At 39.9% G+C, this 23,895-nt stretch overlaps 1 protein-coding gene across 2 annotated transcripts; it reads left to right on the top strand.

The window, feature by feature from the left end:
* Nucleotides 1-480: 480 nt before the first annotated feature.
* Nucleotides 481-17,893, top strand: trim66 (tripartite motif containing 66). 2 transcript variants are annotated; one of them, XM_028587329.1, is made up of 18 exons: nt 481-548; nt 3,591-3,812; nt 4,427-4,640; nt 6,043-6,172; nt 6,500-6,616; nt 6,809-6,923; nt 7,191-7,337; nt 7,726-7,843; nt 8,156-8,988; nt 11,257-11,463; nt 12,486-12,615; nt 12,720-12,801; nt 12,890-13,076; nt 13,858-14,771; nt 14,884-15,007; nt 15,119-15,193; nt 16,022-16,174; nt 16,291-17,893. In XM_028587329.1, the coding sequence occupies exons 2-18, from the start codon at nt 3,804-3,806 to the stop codon at nt 16,525-16,527; spliced, it is 3,792 nt and encodes a 1,263-aa protein (XP_028443130.1). In that variant the 5' UTR covers nt 481-548; nt 3,591-3,803; the 3' UTR covers nt 16,528-17,893. The 2 variants fall into 2 exon arrangements, with proteins under 2 accessions (XP_028443130.1, XP_028443139.1); XM_028587338.1 differs by having other exon boundaries at nt 508-548; nt 3,534-3,812.
* The last annotated feature ends 6,002 nt before the right edge of the window (nt 17,894-23,895 follow it).

The following is a 23,895-nucleotide window of genomic DNA, read 5'->3' as shown; positions in this document are numbered from 1 at the left end:
TATGTACATTTACTCAGGTATTGTAGCCAAGAACAATTTGCTTTAAATACTTTAAACTACCAAACTGTATTTATAATATTCAGCTTATCTACCACATTTTAATACTTCTTAAATGTTAATGTAGAAATAATATAACATATACATAACACTGATAGGGACCATTCAGCTGAATGAATACTTTTTACTCAGGTAAAGTTTCTAATGGATGCTTTTTACATAGTGGTGGAAGAAGTGCTCAGATACTTAAGTAAAAGTGGAAATAGGCCTACCATGTTCTAAAAACTCTACATTACAAGTAAAAGTCCTACATTCTAAATGTTACTTGAGTAAAAGTACAGAGTTATTATCAGCAAAATGTATGTATCAAAAGTACAAGCTCTCATTATGCCCCTGCCTCACTACAGCTTTGAGAAACGTCAGAAGTATTGCATGAGAACGAATATAAAATCTCACGATTAACTGCGAGACTTGGCAATCTCTAAAATTTTGCCAGGTCTAAAGAGCGATATCCGATGGAGGGACCGACGCTCGGAGATGCACGCGTCAAGGTAAAAAAAACAAACACAAAACACTCGCGCTTAGGACAGACATACTGCAGCACACCTGACATGATTGACATGCTGACAGAAGTTGAGTTGCTCGGCAGACAGTCTCGTCTCTACTCTGACATCCTCTAACACGCTCACTCTGGTGTTTACCTGACAGGATGCTTTTGCACGAGCTGCGCACTTACGAGCGGAATTAATTTGTACACAGACGGTTTTCTGGATGCTCTGTGCACCAAACTATACGTGTGCGCTGACTTTGTGTTGCGGGCTGTTCTGTTGTTGTGTTATGGATTGCACCACGATGCCATGATAGGGGCGTAATCTCATGCGCACTTTCTCAAAATCATATCACGCTCAGTGATGCGCTTGAGGTGATGCTGCTAATGCAGAGGCAGACTGAGGATGCGGGGGTAGCCTGTCTGCAGTTTGACTGACAAGTTAATGTCACACTGACACGTGCATGAACAGATGGAACAGGTAGCCAAACGTGTAGCATGCCATAAGGAAAATCCCAAATTCCCACAGCTTTTATACAGTGAGCAATACATCACAAAGTGGTCTTTTCAAACTTAATGTTTTTGTTTTACAGTGCAATTTCAGACATATCACATATCACATATTGGATAGTTGCAACAAATCAGATGAACATCTGTAGATTGTGTTTATTGTGAAGTTAAAGCTCCTGTTTAATTTCACTACAAATAAACTAAAGTCAAAGTGGAATTATGGGGGCAAATTCGATTGATTTTTTTCTTAAAGCTTTGGGCGAGTTTTTCCTTATGGTAAGATTCTAAAACCATGACAATCAGCCTTTAAATCCCACCATAATTAAGAGAATGTACTTCATATTAACAGTAAACACAGCACCCCCTCAAAATTCTCAGAAACAATAGAAGAAATGTCCTCACTGCTAAACAGTAGCTACAGCTGCTGTGCTGCATCGTATTGTTTTGCTGAGTATTGCACATTGCAAGCTGTCTAACAAATTGCAATATATTTTAGATTTCGCAGATAAGATTTTAAATAAACTGAGGTGATATTGCACAATTTTAATTATTTATTTTTTTAGATTAACCTGAGATAAACAGTAAATGCTTAGCATGTACTACTGTAACTGGCATGCAATTGTTAACCTAAAGCTGCATTAATAAATGTAATCAATACAACTTTTACATTAATATTGAAATAAATGACTACATGCAACTTGAATGGGATCACCTATAGTGACAGGCTGACAGAGAAATATTACCCAACTCTCCAGCTCTATGGATCTTTTGGGCCTCTTTGAGCTCATTGTTGTGGCGTTGTGGTTCACACATTGAGTCTTGTTGCTACTCAATAACCTTGTGTCCAGCAGCAAATAAGCTATGCTAACTGTATGCTACTTGTCCAGCATCATACAGTAATTATATCTCTCTGTGTGTAATAGACAATATTTTGCTACTGAGTTAGCCACAACTACTTAGCAACTCAATAATATGTCAGAGTTTAAAAACAAGAGATATCTATATGCACAAGAATGAGGTGTCACAGCAAACAGAAAGTAAAACTGCTGTGGATCGTCTTTAACCATTTGACAGGAGGCACATGGTGAGATCTCATCAACTGAAGCATTTCCAGCACCTCATGATGAGAACATCAACATAATGGGCCAAATATCTCTTAACAATCTGGTTTATGTGTGAAGTTGCAGCAGCAAAACTAAGCATAACTAAGGAGAACTCCTACAGTGGGGGTTCTCAAATTATATATTTTTAAACAGTTGTCATTTCTTAAGACTATATTTGCATTTTATAAACACAAGGCAAGTGAAGATGTGTCTCTCCTGTTGATGGATTTTGTTGCAGAACAGAGAGTAAGTTATTTGAGGACAGAAATAGTTAAAATTATAGACATAATAATTTAAGAGTTGTTCAAGATAATCCTGCTTTCTTTGTGATCTCATCACTTCAGTGTTAATAGATGTTACATAGGGGTTGCTTTCAAGGGAGAGATCACTGCCCAGGTTTCTATTATTGTGACATCTCTTGAGATGGCAGGCTTATCTAGTGCCAGCTTCACTTAGCAGGGCAGGGAGAGCTGGCGGGAGGTTTTAGTTTGAAAGATAAATGCTGTGAAGGTTCAGTAAAAGCAAGTGCAGTTTGAAAATGTTACAGAGCTGAGTGAACGTGAGGCCAAGGTGTACTACTACGACTGACTAATTGTGTTTTAAATTGGGTCTTTGAGCGCACAATGGGGAATGGGATTGTTCTGAGCTCCCCTCTGAAGCACCCAAGGATGAGAAAGTTGTCAGATTTGTAGGTCAGGCTGCAGGGGCTGTTGTTAGGCAGACTTGCGCACAGCTCGAGATGTCACATTGGTTTGATACTGGGCTACATTTAATGGCAAGTGTTTGTTTTAATTTTCAATTGCTTGCAGCGGTGCCCCTGCTCCTCAGTTCCCCTTTTTCAACTTTCATAGTGTCATGTTTCTTTTGCAGATGTACTGTTTTATGCCTTCTGTTCTTCGTCTTCAGTTGGCTCCTTTTCTTTCTTCTTACAATGTTTGCTGTTCATTTTCTCTGACATGCTGAGTTAAAATCTTAATTGATTTCACAGTGTTAGAGGGAATTGCAGGAGTGTACCCTAGTCCCATCTGGAGCTTATCAGAGCCTGACCCGGTTTCGGTGTGCTACGTTAGCGTGTAGCTCCACTGGGACCTGTCCCCTCCCCGTGCTGACAAAGGGAAGAAGGCCAAAGCTGGCCCAGCCCAACACAACCTGAGCATAACATTGCCTTCTCCAAAGAACTAAAAGTTGCTTACAGTGAAATTCCCCCCCTCCTTCTCTCATTGTAGGTCACTTGGTCTTCTCTCCTCCATTTTGGAAAGGGCTTCCGGGGATATTTTGCCCTACAAAAAAATAATTATCTTATCTCCCTAATTCCCAATTATTATGCACAGGCTTATTTAAGAAAAAAGGATTAGATTTTCTCTCTTCTTTGGTAGCTGCACCAGCGAGCAGGGGGATGAATTTGAATGTGACACTCCTCTCCTCCGCTGCAGTGAGGGGGTCCTACACTTGGATGAACTGGGGGAGGAGAGAGCACAGTGAGGCTGTCATGTAAACCGTCTCCTCTGGGGCCACCTCTCGGCGCGTGCTGCTTCCTGCCTCAGGTAGAAGCCTCAGTGTTTCTGCTGCTGAGGCGTCAGGCTGCTCGCTCTCCTTTCCTCTCCCTCCCACTGAGAAGCCAACAGCTCTACTCTCAAAGCTCTGCAATGGAGAAGGTAAGCTTTTAGTGTCAGTATTGTTTCTTATCTTGAAACAGCTAGAGATTGTTTATTTTGTGCAGCAATTTCTGTGTTTGAACTGTTGATCCTGTGATTGAATCCCTTTAGGGCATTTTGGGCCTTTCTATGTAGAGTTGGTATGCTTGCTACGTTTGTGTTGCTCTCTTCCCACCATAAGAGGCATGTAAGATATTAGGGATACCCCTGCCATTGCATTTGGACAAGGAATAGGGTTTTAAAACTGGATTTGGTCCCAAGGTGCTGTTCGCTGCTTCTAAATTGGTAGGAAGGGTGAACGCAGAGGATGAATTTCCCAGTGGGATTAATAAAGTATTACTTAGGTGAAAATTGATGGTTGGGAAATTAAATCAATGTTTAAATGATTTTGCCAGTACACAAATGATGCACTAGCACAAGTTTTTACTCACATTCTCTCTGAACGTCTCATGAGAACAGATAACAACTCTTGGAAGTGTGATTTAGCCCGAAGTGAAGCGGCAACACCAATGTTTCTGACATATGCCACCTCATGTTTTTATTTACGGGCCTGTGTGAGTGTGTGTGTGTGTGTGTGTGTGTGAGAGTTCACTGTATTTGTGTGTGTCTTTCAGAGCTGCTCAGAGTGCTCAGTGCCAACACTTGCACAGAGCCTGTGTACGATCTGCAACAAGTGGTTGTGTTACCAGTGCACAGATGTGCATCAGCATCAGAGAGCCCCTGCCACTTCCCAGTACACAGATATGCACCAGCAACAGAGGCCCAGTGGCACCCAGTGTCCTGACCTGCACCAGAGAGGCTCCAGCTCCCTTCCTCCGACTGGACAAGGCAAGATATTTACATATTTCAAGATGTCTTTTGTTACCTCCATTTTCCTGATGATGACAGATTATGAGTGGGGCTATGCAGTCTGCCTCTCTCTCTGTCTTTGTTTTCCTTCTGGTACACTGTTTGTTAATCAAGTCTCAGTAGGAACCGTTGCAATGAATAATGCATGACATTGGCGATGGTTGATAATAGTTCCTGGAGATCCCTGTGTTTTGTTACACCTTTCTTTAACGTGGCCCAGATTCTAAACTGCTCACATGATTTCATTTTTGCTAATATTAGTGCGTTGCTATTTAAAGACCCTCAAGTATGTCTGGCAGCTTTGTTGCCAGATGCTTTTGCAGGTCTGCAAGGGACAAGTTGTCAAATCATAACAAATACTGTAAGTCCTGGACATCTTTTATTGTTACTGTTTGGTTTATGTACTTGTGAGAAAAAGCTGCATGACTGCACTCACAGACAGGATGTGGTCAGTTAGATCAGGTTGATGCACATAGGGGGATGCTCAGCTCTTTACCACAGAGAGGTGTGATGATGTGCAGGCAGGAGGGGGTTGGCTGAGGTGAGCTGGCCAGCAGAGAGCAGTAGGGCTGCATTCATTAGCCATATCCAGCTATTGTTAGATAGAGGTTCTGTGGGCCAACAGTTTTCACAGTGACCTATTTAGAAATGTGTGAAACATATTTTGAGTGTGTGCATTAATATGTGTGTGTGTGTGTGTGTGTGTGTGTGTGTGTGTGTGTGTGTGTGTGTGTGTGTGTGTGTGTGTGTGTGTGTGTGTGTGTGTGTGTGTGTCTGTGTGTCTGTGTGTGTGTGTGTGTGTGTGTGTGTGTGTGTGTGTGTGTGTGTGTGTGGTTGGTGCATCAACGGCAGTTTGGACAACACTGAAATATTGTTCACATACATCACAACACTTTAACACAGCCTCATTGCAACTTCAACTTGCGACCTACAGTATTTCCCGCAATTGTATCATCATTTTCATATCAAAGTGCAATGGGTTGATAAACTCAATCCACCCTTTCCAACATTTCTCAAATATCCCTTGTTTCAACGAAAGATTTTCATGCATCACATTAAACATTTGCTAAGGGGTGGTCCTTGACTTAACAATGTTTTTGTAATGGCTTTTTTGTAAATTACTGGCGACCAGCATTATTCTAAATATGAACACAAATTCTAACTGTAATCAAATGTAATTTAGTTCCTCTAATCAATGATTGATAACTTTTAAGTTATGAAAACTCCCAGTTAGTTAGTAAGTGTTGGTGTTTGTTCTCTCCAAACACTTTCTAGACTCTGTGTACACACTGACGGTGCTCCTCTGGCTGTTTGTGTGAATTGCTTGTCGACTGTTGCTAATTCTCCATGCTCTCTCCCCCTCCCTCCGTCTGTCTTTTAGGTCCGGGGTTGTATCCTTGTTCCCTCCTCATGTGCCACTCTCACAGACAGGAGCCCTTGGAGCTGTTTTGTGAGTCATGCGACCTTCTGTGCTGTAGCAGCTGTCACCTGTCCTCCCACAAAAACCACAGGTCAGTCCTCAGATACACAGCACACGGACACTGCAGAGAAGGGCAAATCGCAGGTTAAAAACTTCCTCCAGGCAACAACTCTATTTAACTGCCTTGTCACTTTTATCATCTGCATCTGCATACGCTACCCTTGGCACGCCTAATAGCTTTTAAGTATTCATACACTTTTGTTTTCTGTTATGTTACAGTACAGTAGCTGCCTCTAAGGTCACCTGCATAATGTCTTGTCCCCAGGGGAAACCATTTTAATTCTGGTGTTCTTTGTGCCCAAAGAATAAATTAGTGAACCTTCTGCATGGTGGATGTTGTGGTCTCTCATGTGTTCAGGGTGGTGCAGATTGGGAAGGCCCTACAGGATCAGCAGTGGCTGTTTGAGAACCTGATAGTGCAGGTGGAAGAGAGGAGGTCTGCAGTGGAGAACAATGCTAAGCAGATAGAGGACAGGTTGGTTTAGACTCACACTGAGTCGTAATCATAGTCCCAAATCTGAGCAACTTCTGCCACAAATGCTCAATAATTTAACAGTGTGAAATATAGCAAACTAATGCATGAATTAATGTCTGAAATGCTGCTCTCTTCTTCTGCATTTGGGATTTTTCTGCCAGGACATTTATTTTCTCCTTTCTGTCTTTGTAGACTTCATGGAGTAAAGATTGCACACAGGAAGGCAGAGAACCAGATTAAAATGGCAAAGATGATTATGATGAACGAGCTTAACAAACGAGCCAACCTATTAATAGAGCAACTGGAGGTAATTACTTTCTTTTTCTTTCCGTCTTATCGTTCAGCCAGCCGTGAATCTACATGCAAAGAATCAGTAACCACCATGATGTAATCAGTCCTGAAAGTAAGCAAACGAGAACCCATAATAATCTGTCAAAGATGCTTAAGACAAAATCTCAGTAACTACATCTGTCCAAAAAAAAAGAAAAAAGAGCCATTGCTTTAGCCCAAAGTCCAGCCATGACTCTATGTGTTCCAGTAATTACTGGATGCTTTTTTATGGGTTTTGTCACAGAAAATCTCAGATGACTTCCAGCAGCGTCTGGAGGACCAGCTGCAGGGGGCAATAGAGATATGTGGCCAGCTGGACCATGTTCAGAAGTTCATCACCTGGGCTACGACCCACCACTGCAGAGGCCCGGTACTCTTCAGCAGGGCTCTGGTACGCTGACAGAGCAGGGAACAGACGTTTACTGTCTTATTGTAACACACACATTCCTATGAGGAAGTAGTAATTAATCTCTAATGCCTCTTTTTTATTTCTTTGTTTAAAGGGGAATGCCACTTAAACGTAACATTTATTAGTCTAGTTGGGTGGTGCTTTTTTGCATGTAGGACTTAACTCTACTACTCTAAAGCTCACTGTGGGATATTTGTGTCATTGGCATTTGATTTCCAGCAGCTTTTCTTTTTACTTTTAGCATTATCTGTAGGTGTCTTTTGAGTGCACCTTCACTTTTTGTAATTTTTAGTATGGAAATCAGTGACAGCATCAGGGTTCGCAGAATGCATCCTGTTTTTCGTTAATAGAATACAGATTCTTCTTTCAGATTTCTCTCCAGATGCAGCAACTGCTTGAGTCGTCACTCCACTCAGACTCTTGGACTCCTGTCAGGATCAAATTCAACTGGGATGCTAGTTACTGGACCAAGCAGATTTCCTCTTTAGGTACAATTGTTGGTGGTTGTATAACAGTTCAATAAAATGACATTTTTTGCATGACAACTTTCTGTGAATTTTTTTTTTTTTTGAAGCATTTAAGCATTATTCTTAATGCTAGTTAATTTGTTTCCAATATACTGCTATCAATACTTTTTTGCAAAAGGAGATACCTTCTCATTTTAAAGAACGTTCTACTGCATAGTTGAAATACATAATTTTCTGTTTAAATGTACAGATGTGTTTATATTAATTGTAATATTTGCATGACCTTTTACATAGTTTTTTAACAGACCATTTAATGTGACTGTTGCTCTGCAGGTCAGCTGACTGTTGAAGGAGGAAACTGCACTTATCCTCAGGGCTTGGCCTGCTCCAGTATTTTGAGGCCTCAGCCCATCCCCTGCTTAGGTCTGTCGTCCGTGTGTCACAGAGGACCAGAACCAGGCTGTGGGTACCAGAACTGCTGCGAGCCCCAGATGTGTTGCCTTCGTGGCATTTCCTCTCAGCCAGATCCGTCCAGTCTGGAAAAAAGCCAGCTGGAAGTCCCACTTTATAACTCCAGCTGTGTTCAGCCTGCCCTCATCTCTGCCTCCTTGCACCAGAGCCAGCAGCTCCAGAGGTTTTGGGAGCCAGACAGCCCATCGCAATGTCCTCCACCTTCATCACCTGTCCCAATCATGGGACCCATCCAGTTTAACTGCAGTCGAGGATCTACATCTCAACCACAGGCTGCTGCCTCTCAGCCCCAGTCTCAAACCAAATCTTATCTCTATCGTCAACAACCGAGAGAAGTTCTTCCAGACAGCCAGGCTCAGCCGAGTGCAACCCGTAGCAGGCAAGGCCAACGTCAGAGGAAGCTGTCGACCAGCACGGCTCTGCAGCAAGCTCTCAGCCACACAGCCGCGGACAGAGATGTGATGACTGAAGAGAACTGGGGGGAGAGCTGCAGAGTGGAGGAGGCTCGGACAAATGAGCTGCTGGATGTGGAGCTGCGGCAGAACAGGAGGGAGCAGAGTCCTGTCCAACAACAGCAGCAACAGCAGCAGCAGCAGCAGCAGCAGCAGCTCCATGTTCCTCCTGCAGCAGAGCTGAGAAAAGAGCTGCAGAGAAACAGACCTGCACTGATGCTGAGAGACCGCAGAGATAGCCGGGTGAGAAATTAAGTTAACTTTAAACCACACTGGATATTGCAGTACAGTATGTTAGTTCTTTCTAGCTTAAACACAGCATTAAAAAAATGGATCGCTCTAATTTGATTTTGGCAATTTTTGTCAAAGATGTGCACTGAATGTTAACTTTGCAGGAAAATAAAACATTATAATCAGTTACTAAAAATAGAAAAAGCAGTTGACAGTTCCATTCAGTAGCTCCTCTGTAGCTTTCATTTGTATCACATGATACCAAAATACATTAGGCAATCATGACCATAAAAAAACCTTTAAATGTTAAATGACAAGAAAAATAGATAGCATAGATTTGTATTTGTAGTTCAAATTAGCTGTTATAACTAGGGGAATTAATTCTAATTTCCCATAGACTTCTTCTACAAGGGATTTACTCGATTTAATCATCCAGTACTTATGGTGTACTTATGCACAAGTTAAGCCTAACTATGATAAATTACATATTACATACAAACACATTTGTCTTGCCTAGCAATATATTTGTGATTAGCCAATATCAGTCAGTAATACTACTTATTTGTTCTAGTTGTAGTCAATTACATAAAATCATAGTCTTAGTGAAGCAACATAGTTATATACATTGTTTGAAAATTGGGTGTATTTGTAATCAACATCGGAAGCTATTGTGAGTTTTAAAGCAGTTAGATTGGGGGGAATTCTGTGCACCTCAGTCTTCGGTTTTTTGTTTTCACACGTGGTTCTGCAAAGTTTCTAAATCCTCAAACAAATTTGAACCCAACTCACAGCTCATGAAATGGTAAACCACACAACGCTGTTTACACACACCTCTCAAAAACCACAATGTATCAGTCAGAGTCAGGCCTATTTCCTATTAAACACAAATGTTCAAACACTTGCTCAGACAAACACAAAGAAAAAAAGATAAAGGCCACAAAGACCAATTCCAACACATTGGTCTTCATGTAGTGAACACCATCATGTAGTGACATGTTTTACATATGAAAAGTAGTTTTACATATGAAAAGTAGTTACAGTGTATTTCTGAAATGTTGAAGTTTAAGGGAGTGTTGAATTTGAGGTGGTACTCAGTTTTAATTAATATCTGTCAACGACTGAAACTAAAGTAACACTTTATTTTAATGCCAGAATGATCACTTCCTACAGTTGACAGCTAGCCTGAAAACAGATGGTGCAACAGAAATGTGCTCCTGCTTTAATGAAGAAAAGATGATGGGAAAACAAAGAGCTGCTCTGACAATTAAAGCTGAGCTGTTTGTAGCATTGCATCCCGAAACCAGAAGAACACTGTTCATCATAAACACACTTGATGCCAGAGGTTTGAGCAGCCACATAATCACCTCTCTAAAAATTCTCAGAGTGCACGTTTACGGACACAAAGATGTATTATTCTTGCATTTTCAAGTCACACAGCGTCTGAAAACGACATAAAACCACTTGAGCGCAGTCATTTATGTACTTAACCTGTCATTAATGAGTCGCTAAGGGAATAGAGAGAGCTGCCAGTTTGATTTCAGTTCTGCACTCTGAGATAAATTCCTACACCCCTCCATCGTTCCAGAGAGAAGGATTATAGTCTATTTTCCTCCACAGTCTGAATCCTGCATACCTCTCCCAAGGGGCATGGATCAGGTAAGTGTTTTAATCGCATGATACTTAGGCGCACATGCTCGGTGTCAGCGTGGCCTTAATATGTATGATGGTGCACTAGAAAAAGAAAAAAAAGAGGAAGGAGGGATGTGTTAAAAAAGAACCTTGTGTTTAATGATTTGTCAGCCCTCCTGCTTCCATTAGCTGAAGACACGGCTGAGGTGTTTAAAGGAGCTTTTTGAGACACTTGCATTAGTTTAATTGTAATAGAAGAGAGAAGGAGAGGATGGTAGTAAGTAATTTGCTGTTCCGGTTTAACCAAATGGCCACACTGCACCCCTGATAGTGAATTTACATATAATAATTGGTGTTGTCACCAAACCTTTCACTGCCTGCACCATAACAGTACTATATGCAGCTGTGTGGGCCATTCTCCGTGTTTGTAAGGATTCAATTGTGAGAATTAGTCTCAGAATAGGCTCTGAATTATGTTTTTGTTCATTTAATGTCTGCCTGTGTGTGTGCTTGTGTGACACTCAAGGTTGTTTCCATTGCACACATCCCACTCCTTTTCTCTCCTGTCTGTTAATAGCATGAACAGGGGCATCTGTGCATGTGATGCAGCTTGGAAACCTGCTCAGTTTTGCATGTTTGTGTTTCTGACAGAGATCCACATCCCTGGAGGTGTCGGTGACAGCCCACAAGTGTGTAACTGATGTGCAGAGCAGCAGGCTCAGCCCTAGTTTAGTGTGCACGAGGAAGGAAAGACGCTCCCAGAGCATCCCGGCAGAACTGGCAGCCCCATCCACCAGCCCTTACACTGAAAGGCCCACAGGATGCACTCACGGCCTACAGGCAGGAGCTGCAACTAAGGTAACCCTGCATCAGAATATAATCACATAGGGAGGGAGTGCAGCTTAGCTGTCAGATAGAATAGAGGTGATCACTGTTGTGGTGTTTGTACTTTGATTTAGGCCTCCAACAAACTATTATTTTCACTACTGATTCATCTGCTCTCAATATCTTGATTGATTAATTAATCGTTTGGTCTATAAAATTTCAAAAAATCTTTTTTAAATGTCCATCAGTGCTTCCCAGAGCCCAGAGTTATGTCTTCAGATTGCTTGTTTTGTCCAACCAACATTTCAGAACCCAAAAAGATTCAACAAGGTCCATTTTACACATTAAATTCTATTTACAGATGTTGGGTAGTACTACCAAAGTTGTATAAAACCTTTTGAAATGAATGAAGTCCAATAAAGTGCCTCAAGTGAGTCAGCGTCAGTTGGGGCTGTTTGAAATCTGGAGGTTTGGGGTTAGGAAGAAGTGATCTTCCCCAATTTCTGTAATCTGCTCCTCATCTTTGCCAAAGGCTAGCAGCTCAAGGCTACATTTGCCGCTACTAGCACAACACACTCAAATCTATGACCGAACTGTTGGTGGTCGAGTTGCATTGCGGGTAATGTCAGCACCATACTTTGACGGCGAAGAAAAATCTGTGGAATATAAAATAATCTCTGGTTCTGCTGCATCAATTTTAATCGTTTTTTAATTGCTTTAACTCTCCATTGTGAGTCCGACAGTGTTATAAGTGCAATGCTAAATTAATGGAGTACTCTTCTTAACAAAAAGGTGGAAAAATATAAATTCAGTTCAAGAATGAACTTTGAAACCGGGCTTTAAACGCAGTAGATTTAGATATGATTGATGATTTAGTTCTCTGTTAGGAAAGCATTTTGACAATATCCAAACTTTAGCATCAATCGTGCATGCCTCTATAAATCAAATACATCCTTTGCATGTCTTTGTTTAGACAAATAAGAGCATCATGGTCAAGTTACATATACTAATAAGGTCACATAATACATTTTACATAATGTTTTCTTTGTTCTCAGTATGTCAGCATGGATCCCAGACAGAGGAGAGCTTCAGATGGGGTGCTTTGTGTGGTCAAGGAAACTTCGTCTGACACAGCGCCCTCCACAGGCCACCGGTCTCCTCTACTATCTTATAAAACAGAGCCAGGTGCTGGAAAATATTTGTGTAACTACTTACCTTGCAATTATTTTATATAGTTTTTATATATAGTTTGTGAATACATGCTCATGATCTATCTTTTTTTTTTTTAGAACATTCTATTACTTATGTAAATGAAGAGATTGATTTTGAGGCCAAGGGGAAATGCAGGGTGTCAAGAAACAGCCACAACAGGTGTGTAATAGCTGTCCAGTCAAACATTTGTCCAGGTACAAAACATGAAGATAAGGTTTAATCATTCTTTCTCTACTTGCCTCTAAAGTAACAGAGATGTCCAGAACGACATAGGACGGCCCAGGGTTCCAGTGGTTTGCTTGGAACGTCTCAAAATTCTTGTGTCTCAACTCCCCCCACATGGACGACGGCAGAGCGACCCTTTACCCGCCAGCGGGACGGAGAAGAGCGAAACGCTCCCGCAGCAGAGAGACTGGCATGATGCGGTGCCTGAAGTATGTCTTATTTCTTTGGCATACAGTAGAGGAAAGGTGATCCAAACACCAGAGCATTTTAAAAATATAAGTAAAGCTGAAATTATTTTTGTTTATGAGTTTCTTTTAATGGTCATAGTCATTCTTTTTATATGATAATTATTACTTATTTACTCACTTAACAGGAAAAACATCACATGATACCATTGAAGTAAACAAGTGTATTTTTCTTTTAATTAAAAGAAGAACATATGTATATATATCTATCCATGTCAAAATGTGATTTGAAGTGATATGACATCATATTATTATATCACCTTGTCATGTATATGGTTGAGTTTTGAACGTCAATACTGTACTTTTTGGATACCAACTGAAATGTATCCATAGCAGATATCAAAAACTTTCAAGTAAAGTTCTTGTGTACAGTATTTTGTTCAGGCAGAGTTTTTGGATGGCTGTTTAGGTTTAAACAACATTTAACATATAATAAGTTCTGGCTTCCGTAAGGTAAGGTATCAACAACACTGTGTTGGGTCTAGAAAAGCAGATTAGACATGATGTACAATATAAAAATGCTTGCTGTAGGGTTTCATACCTTATGCATGAACTATAGTATGTCATTTGTTTGATGTAGTGTTGGAATGATAGCTTCTAATTATTATTTTATTTAATACATCTTAGGAATCACTAGAGATTCTAGTTAACATGCCGTTAAAATGTTTGATTCATCAAATATATTTAATAAAATATAATAAAAGCATACAAGACATCCTTCTTCTCTTCTGTGTTGTAAACATAGGGGATAGCTGGAGGCTCCGAGACCACAAAGACCACCCGCTCATTTACAGCACCACCATATGCAGAGCGACCGAACCGTAATCAGTCTACCACACACTCGACCACCAGTGAGTTTGACAGCCGAGGGAGAGTCAGCTCTCATAAAGCATCCACGCTTCTGACCGCTGACCCTAAATATGTGCCACAGAGTTACTCTGCACTGGATCTGGACTCTGACTCTGATCCCAGATCAGTCTCAGAGGACGCAGTTGTTTCCAGGGCGGACCCAGACCCACAGCTAGACTCGGATGCATCACCAGATTCTGACCCAAATGCAGAGTCTTCATCTGAGGCTGAACTTGAATGTCTGGCTGAGGAAAAATCAGTGGCTGCAGAAGAGATGGGGCTCTGCGGTGAAACTGATATCGCAGAGGAGTCAGAGCCAAGTCTTGAATATGAAGCAGACCCAGAATCAGATGCAGGAGCGGGATCAGAGGATGGCCAACGGCTGGACGCTGATGCAGAATCTGGCGATGCTGAAACAGAGTCAGACATCCAGCCTGACTATGATCCCAGTTTTCAGGCAGAGACTGACTCTGACGTTGTATCCGATCAGCCTCCAGACTCTCAGGGCTCTGTAGAGTCTGAGCTCGACATCGAATCTGAACCTGAACTGACAACTGACGACCCACAACCGCTTCGCTCTGACCTGGAAGAGGAGTCCCCCATTAGTGCTGCTCAGAGGCCGCTTCTGATTGAAAACCCTCTCGCTCAAAGAGGCACAGAGAAAGTCCAGCCTGACCAGGACAATGCAGAGATGGAGAGTGAGGACTTCTGTGCCGTGTGTCTGATTGGAGGGGACCTGCTGTGCTGTGACCGCTGTCCAAAAGTTTTTCATCTGTCTTGCCACATCCCGTCTCTGCTAAGCTTCCCCTCGTAAGCTTATTAACTGGAAATGTATCCAGTACATTCAACATTATCTTTTTACCTCGTATTTTTTTTATATAGCTGTTATTGTTAACATGATGCTGTTTCTCATCCTGTTCAGAGGTGACTGGGTGTGCAGCCTGTGCAGAGATGTTGTGCAGCCAGAGGTTAAGTACAACTGTGAGAATGAGAGAACATCTGGAGAACACACATCGGCACACGGACTGCCTGCATGTGACCAGAGAGTATGTTATTTTATTAGATGCATTAATAATACTGATAGCTGGTGGATTTTTGTGACTGTGTTCCTTTTCCTGCATTTATAATAATTTCCTTTCATGTTTGGTCGACTGTAGAAATGTGAGCGGCTGACTCTTCTGATCCTCAGTAACGTCCTGAGTGCTCCCTTCCATGAGCCTGTCAGTCCACTTGTGAGTAATTACCCTTTTATTACAGACCAGTTACAGAAAAGTCCAACTCATTTTATGTATACTGTAAATCACATTCATTTGTTATTATACTTACAGGGACACAGTACAGTAGCATCATGAAGAGTTTTCCTCTTGTTTCGGCATACATTAACACACTTTGATTGCTGCTATATTTGTCAGGGTTTGGGGGCTTAAAGAAAAAAAAGAAAAAGGTAAATTTATTTTGTGACAAATTAAGTTAATGTTCACGTAAACCTTTTCTCACCAAAACACAATGAGTGTTTCCTTAAGGCCTGCCAAAATGTTTCAAACGTTTTAAGGTATGCATGCATGTGCATTCTCGTGACTGTGCAAGAGATTCAGACAAAGGGGAGCCACTAATACAAACATTGCACGATAGCGCTACTAGTGGTTGAAAACTCCACATGGTACCTTTAATACTGATACCTAAGGTTATCTCTTCTTGAGTCCAGTCCAGTTAAAATATCAACTGTAGTCAATCAAAGACACTATAAAGACTCTACCGTTTGTATGTGCATTGCCATCATTGTGTGAACATATTTTATCTAAGGATTCCCTCCTAGGGGACTTGCCTGGTTTAGATCAAGATTCTGTTGTTAAAGCAAGCATCCTGCATTAGGTGGTGCCCCTATTATTTGTCACGTCAAGTAAGTGTTACATCTATCAATCTATGGAGCATTTACTTGATGCATTTTGAATGCAGAAAGTGCAGCGTTATGAGGTAATTACTTTGGAATGAGTCACATGAGTGTGGGTGGATTATGTCCACCCACACACAATGTCTTCAATGTCTTTGCTTTCACGCAGGCTCGTCATTACTACCAGATTATTAAGAGGCCTATGGACCTGTCCGTGATCAGGGCCAAACTCAACAAGAGGAATACTCGACATTATAACTCACCAGAACAGTTTGTTGCTGATGTCTATCTCATGTTTCGCAACTGTGCAAAGTTTAATTATGTAAGTTAATGCCTCATAATCACAATCCTCATTTAAATTATAAATCTAATACTCATCAGTCAGTACTTCACCAGCACTGATCTGAGTGTAATAGCTCTTTCTCTCTCTGATCACAGCCTGACTCAGAGGTGGCCCAAGCAGGCCGCAGCCTCGAGGCGTTCTTCACCTCCAAGCTTAAGGAAGTTTTCCCAGAGAGAGTTTTCCTTGCGGCTGAGGCGGACTCTGACAGTGATGAGTATGATGAGGCCTACAAGACCGCGGAGAGTGGCTTCCCCTGGCCAGAGAGGAGAGAGCAGTGCCACAGGAAGAGGAAGAGGAGACACTCTCTTAAGTCAAGGAGACAACACTTCTGACCAGAGGTGAATGAAGTGCAGCCATGGACACAAATATGCTGTATTTGTGGGTAATTAAACTGTTTTTATTTAGCAGCCTGTGGGGCTGTAACAGTGTTTCCATTCTGTAATCTATTTTGGGGTTTGCAATAATATCACAGTGCTGCCATCCGATGGCAGCTGAACATACTGAAACAATCCTTCAAATATTTGAAGTACTAAAAAACGCTGGAGCAATTATTATCCCTCCAGACTTCAACTGATCAGAGAAGTAGAAAATGTAAAAACCAATTAGAAAAAGTTTTGGTTACATACAGTATGCTACACATTTGGAAACATTTCTCATTGAAGAAGAAAGACAAATCAAAGTTTGTTGGGTTGCTTATGCAGCTTAGTAACAACTTATAGTAGTGAGATGATACTGTAATTGTAAAAGTATCATATCATATTTTGAGTATTGATTATACTGCTTATGATGCGCTAGACATTACATTTAGTATTTACATTCAGACCTCTTAAAATGAAATACCTGATGTAATGTGCTTTGTACAAAGAGGATGCTGTAGTTGGATGTTTATTAATCTCACTTTGCATCTTTATTAAGTGGATTAGGTGAACATAGCTCTGATTATATGCAGCACTTTGAAACTTTGATATGGGTAAATACTGCATCTACCATATTCGTAAACGCTCAACATATGTGTAACTGTATAGAACTTTATTTTACTATATTTGTCATTTTAATTACTAAATGATTGCAGGCAATTATCATAGGTTTTATTATAGATATAAGTATGTGTCTCAGTTGCTTTTTATGACCAGAGTGATAGAGAATGTGAGTTGGCACTATAACCAGTGTTAGAGCTCATATGTATTTTCATGTTTGTTAGAGGATTTAACACCCAGAGGAAATGATCCGAGAACATTTTAATTTTACATTAAACCATCAATTAAGTTTGTACATACATTATGTAAACTTTCAGTTCCACCCGTGCTTCAGCAACATGTACTCCTCTATTGTCTAAATATCTCAGGCTTAATAACAGTGTAAGGTATTGATATAATTGAGTATTGATGTTTATTTGTAGAGCCACACTGTCGAGAGAAAATATAACATTTTATAATAACCACTGTTGAAGAGCATTTCCTGTTTTTAAATATTCTTTACATGCTTTGTGCAGCTTAAGCTAGATTTCACTTGACATTAAAAGTAATTACTGGAAAAAGTATTGTCCGTGCACACCTTGATCGTGAATATACAGTATATGTAATGTTACTTCCTTTAAAATCAGTTAATGTAATAATATTTCTTATTGTATGAAGGAAGACTGATAAACTATAGTTACTGTCAGTGTTTCAGGATCATTTCTTAAATTTTTTTTCAGTAACAGTCATTAATAAATGCACATATATTAATATCAATAAAATGCATTCAAGAGAAGATATATTTTATTATTTTCCATCTGCAATTGTTAATCATTGAGACAAAGAAAATGGGAAAGAAACTGTGTTCTACATTTACAGCACCAGACTTTACTGTAAATGTTTCTACTGTAATCTACTGTATACAAGCAGCACTAAATATGAATTGCAACCATTTATAGTTGGACTTCCAGGTTTGGCAGAGGGATATTGTGATTTTTTCCGCTTCCTCCCCAAAAGCTAAAGGAGCAAATTCATGTACATTTCTTAACTTTTTTTTCACCTTTATTTACTTTGGGAGGTGACACATCAGTAGTTAAAAAATTATGATAAAATATGGCATTTTCCTGAAGATCGTTTCTTCTAAAGGCATTTCCACGCTATAGGATGTATTCAAATCTTTATTTTTGGATGTCATTTTCCATTATTTCAAAGGGTTCAGGCAGGTTTAGGGGACCGTGAATAAAACATGATTTTTGGCTCCCATGAAAATATCTTCTGAGTTCCATCTTCTAATCTAATTTCATTGTGTCTTCTCTGATTAAACTCATGATGAAGATGCTGATTGAAATATACTGGTGCCAATATCCCTCTCTGAGGTAAAGTGATGACAAATCCAGTGTGTTTGTGTTGGATGATAAAACATGGTTTGGATCTCTGAGTGGTGAGTGACGCAACAGAGGCCATAGTGGAACTTGTTTTTGTAAAGAAGCTGCAGAAGATCATTTGTGCAGATTTCGTAGCAAACTGTCCAACACAGGGCATGAATAGCATTCATAAGCTCTTTATAAATATTGGTAAATAAAATCAAAAAAAGTTAATTTATAGTAACACAATTAACAAATCAATGTCCCCTCAACCAAACTGTAGTTCAAAATGAAGTATTGCTTACATCATAATATGTCAAATACACATATAAGTCAGTACACAATTTTAGAGTATGTTACAGCTTCATGATCAGTTTATACAGTTTGTTTAAGTCGACTCGTTTACCAGAAACAGAGCTATGGATGAAACCGCAAGCTAAATTTAGCTTGAACAAGGCGCTCAGCAAAGACCTCATCGCTTTTGAAACCTGTGTGACATGTTTCGAAAACAATTAGTGAGTGGAATCTTCTCACACATCATGTGGTCTAACACCAAAGAGTTTAATGCTACATTTAAACGTGGCCGGCTATTTTCATGAACGGACATTTCAACCTCTCCGTTTTCAAAAATAATATCGTCAGTTTTCAGAAAAGTGTTCGTTTACACGTACCCGTGTATATATATGCCGTAAATGTCGTCAAGAGCATGCCAAACCTGTAGGTGGCAGTGTAACGAGAAGCTCAAGCCCACGTTAGCAATCAGAATTCCGAAAATAGCAACAACAACAACAAATCACTTTCTATCTCTTCTTTTCCTCACTTCCTAAACCTCCCTTTGTCTCAGTTTACATGCACACGTGCAAATGAAGTTTTCCAAAATCTCTACTCTGGCCGGAGTTTTTAGAAAGAATCGTTTTCAGAGGCAAATTCTCTGTTTACGTGTAAATTTAGTGCACAAACAAAGGGAAATCTCTCTGTTTTTCAAAATAACCATGTACGTGTAAATGGGGTATAACTCTAAAAGCTACTGTGACTGTCATACACTGTTGAAGAGTTAAAGCCCTAAAGTTCCCTTAAACAAACAGTTTGTTTGATATAGTTTCGGGAATTCTACTGAAGGCACTGCACTACCAATAATGTCACTGAGGGATCACATGTATCTTCATGTTTCCAGATGTGTTACACCCCTTTTGATGTTTTAATGCACTTTATTTACAGCCTGATGTTATAGCAGTAAGAGAGCTGAAGGAGTTGGAGGTGGGAGGATGAGATTGGGTACTTTTTTGTCCTAAGTATGGCCTTCAAGGTAGGCAATTTTCATCAGACTGTATGATTGTAAACCAGACCTTAACCATCTATCAAACTGCTGATGGGTCAGCAACCAGCCTGAGGGGTAGCACCTCCTTGAAGATTTCTCTCAGGGCAAAAACATTAAATTAAATATGATTTTGGCAAGTTTACTAAGCCACCAGCAGCAATCCATATCTTCTTCTATGCTTCTAGTGCTTAATCAACACTTGCCTCTTTTATTTTTTTGTCTGCTCTGAAGTGCTTGACCGTAGAAACCTCTGTTTACAGTTCAGAATGTTTTAGCTATTTAGCACCATTAAACATCCAGTTAAGATATTCTCGAAATGCTGTTTGAATCCGATTGTCCGATTGGAAAGCATGAGAGAAAGAGAGATGCAGCTCCCAGGAGTCTATCTTCAGCACAGACATGATGTCAACCCACTGCCTGGCTCTGACGCTTTTTTACCCAGAAGACACTGCAGGCTCCAGCCTCACATCACACACGAGATATTGTGCACAAACTGTTTTTGAAAATGAGTTGAAAATATTTCATCTAATGTAAAACAATATTGTGATTGGGTCTCAAATTTAAGGGGAATAATTCTTAAGTGTTCTTAAAAGCACAAAACTTCTTTCTGCTGGATTTCATTATCTGAAATATGTTTTAGATTTAGTCACACAATAGAATGAGGGATGTGTCTTATTAGGTAAATTGATTTCTGGAGAAAGGAGAGCTTTTAAGACAAATCCCTGGTGGTGTGTTGAAGTGTTATTGTTGTTAAACTGAGATCAGATGACTCCTCATTACAGATGCTGTCCAAGTTGCAGTTGACATCAGTTCAGTGTTGTAATGTGCTGTAAAAATTCTCATTGTTTATCCAGGTACAAGGATAAAATACTATTTTTAATATAATATAAAACTGCTAATATTTCTTCTTTATATTCATCTGTTTCTTTTATTAAAGAACACATACAGCTATAAGTCAAATGTGTTATATGTACACTGTTTTGGTCAGGGGGCATCTTGCTATGTTTATTCTTGAAAATAGATTTGTGACCTTTCAGTCAGCTGACCTGGAGTAAAAATATTACAGGTTAATAATGAGACAACTCTGTGACTTTTTTTTGGGGGGGGGCTTTTCCGCCTTTAATGGACAGGACAGCTAGATATGAAAGAGAAGAGAGAGGTGGAAGACGTGCAGGAAATCATCACAGGTCGGACTCAAACCCCTGACCTCTGCGTTGAGGCATAAACCTCCATGAACATGTGCGCCCGCTCCACCAACTGAGCCAACCCGGCATCACCGCTGTGACTTTTCAGTGAACAATGAAAAGGGCAGACAGAGAAGCACTGAGATAAAAATGGGAGCTGACCAGTGAAGCAGTCTGTGAAATCAAAGTTTGGAGTCATTTTGTGCTGTGGTGGGGGAAAAGAGTGGAAGCTGAAGCTTTGTGCCTAATTGAAGTAAACTGATAGGTTACATTTTTACCCTGTGCTGGCACATTCTATGGTCTATGGGTTAGGGTCTGCAACATGTCTATGGTATCACCAGTTTCTAGGGATCCTAACATCCTGATTATTCTCTCTAACTTGACTTTGTTTTTTTCCAGAGGGGAAAAGTGATAAAAATTCATAGTGTATTATGTTAAAAAAGTGATAACAAAGTCATAGTGTTGTATGTCGAAAAAAATGATAAAAAAAGTCATGGTATAGTATGTCAAGAAAAATTGACAAAAAAGTTAAAGTATAGTATATCGAAAAAAAAGTCATAGTAAACATGATTGTTTTCCCAAGATGGCGCCTGCATGTATACGAGAACAGTTCTGTCTTTATAAACTATCTTTTGAATAAACTGTCTGCACACTTATAAAGTTCTCAGTGCTTCGGTTTACATGTAGGGACCCTCATTATGCTACCGTTGAAGTGTGGTGCTATTTTGAGCCTTGTTAGTGGTATAGAAATAGCGATTTATTTTTACTTTATCTGTGCCCTGACGACTAGCTTTATAAGCTAATTAGCGGTTTGCGCTAAAACTGGTCACATTTGATTAGCATGAAAACATATCCCAGAACAGTCGACTCGGTACACATGTTATTAACCCCTAGGTTCATTTTGCGGCAGATTTCTCCTTTAACACCACCATCAGTGACCTATTGTGTAAAAAGCATATTAAAAGGTTATCATTTCAATAGGTTTTACATTTATAAACTGACATCAAAAACCTTTAAAAATCCTTTAAAATTGTCAGCGACCTATTGTGTAAAAACAATTTACATTTAAAAGTTATCATTTCAATAGGTCATTTCTGAATATACTGACATCAAATCACCTCTCACATTTCTTAGACATCCTCAGACTCCCGCCCGATATTATTTCTCAGACATCCTCTTACAACTTTCACAGCTGTTGACGGGATGGGAAAAGGTAAGCTGGGACTGGGAATCGAACAGAGTCTGCAATGACTACATACTGGCAGCAGTACTAACCACTGAGCCAATGTGTCACCAAAGAATGTAATTTGAAAACAGTAATAGCATAGTATGTCAAAAAAAGCCATTCAAAAGTCATAGTATGGTATGTCGAAAAAAATTACAAAAAGTCATGGTATAGTATATCCAAAAAGTCATGGTATAGATTGTTGAAAAAAGTCATAGTATATCATGTCGAAAAAAGTGATAAAAAGTCATATTATGTACGTCGAAAAAACGAATAGTATAGTATGTCTTAAAAAGTTATAACAAAGTCACAGTATAGTATGTCGGAAAAAAACATTTAAAAGTCAAAGTGTAGTATGTCAAAAAAAAACATCCAGGCTGGGGATGGAACCTGGATCAAAGTCTGCAGTGATTCCTTGCTGGTTGCCTGTTGGCAGCAGTACTAACCACTGAGCCAAGTTAAAAACAGTAACAGCATAGTATGTCGAAAAAAGTCATTAAAAAGTTACAGCATAGTAAGTATGCAGAAAATTGTACGGAAAAATCGGATTACAATACTGTGAATGCTGCTGATGTCAGCATTCACACAATAAGAAATGCAATATCCTTTTTGGTGATGAATTGTGGTCATTGTCTAGCCTGGATGCCAGCTGAACTTAGCCCCGCCCGCAACATTCTATTTGAAGTCATACTCAGATTCTGACTAGAAACTGAGTATGACCACGTCAGGCTAGTCATTGTCCTCTTTATACAAAATACACCAAATTTACCAATGTATGTTTCGGGTTGACGGTATTTAATAGTCCCCTGTATCTAAGAGCACACTCAGCCTTTTAAAGGTTTGTGTTGCGACGATTATGACAGCAGAATTTTAAAGCACGCATGGTTTTCTTTACAACTAAAGTTTTTACTTTTATTGACTGCAAAACTCCAGTTTCATATAAAAGGATCTCTGACTCTGCTGCCAAACTGTGCTGCAACTAATTTACTCTTTTGGCACCCTTCTTGTTTATATTGACAAATGTTTTCCCATGTTTCTCATCACTTTTTCAGTTTTCTGCAGTAGGTTGGAGAATACGTGTCTTATGTTTAAATATTTTCATGTAGTCAGATCAGTTGAGAGAGGATGTGCTGAATTGATGAATTTCATGAGCCAATCACAGCATGACATCCCTGTTTTAAACTGATCTTCTCTCTGCTGCTCAGTTGTCATTTCAGGCAAAGAGCCCAACCCTCCTCCTCCCCTTCCACCTTCAGTCTTCATCACACTCCCTCACACCACCACGAGTGTCTAGATTCCATCGTGGGAATATCTTTTAGTTTTCTACCCCTTTAAAAAATCATTTCATAACGATGGAGTCTAAACTCCAAATACTGTACATTTCATATTATGTACAAATAAATATTTACATATCTGCAACGAAGTCTCTCCTGACGAAATACTATAGTCTGCTGGGAATGAAGCCCAGCTGAGGGATTTACTTTGATGAGCTAATGAGTCCCATTCCTGAGAGGAGTGTGTGTCGGCCTATCAGAGTGAGGATCAATGTGGTATGCCGCAAGTTAAGGACTGCATTCCAACACGCTGTACTGGGATGAGCAGAAGTATCCCAGAAGTACAGTTTCACTTTGTAAACAGAATCAATTCTCACAA

Source organism: Perca flavescens, chromosome 1 (assembly GCF_004354835.1).
Source record: "Perca flavescens isolate YP-PL-M2 chromosome 1, PFLA_1.0, whole genome shotgun sequence".
Lineage (NCBI taxonomy): Eukaryota > Metazoa > Chordata > Actinopteri > Perciformes > Percidae > Perca > Perca flavescens.
Note: the sequence above shows the minus strand (reverse complement) of the source record. Positions and strands in the feature narration are given on the sequence as shown.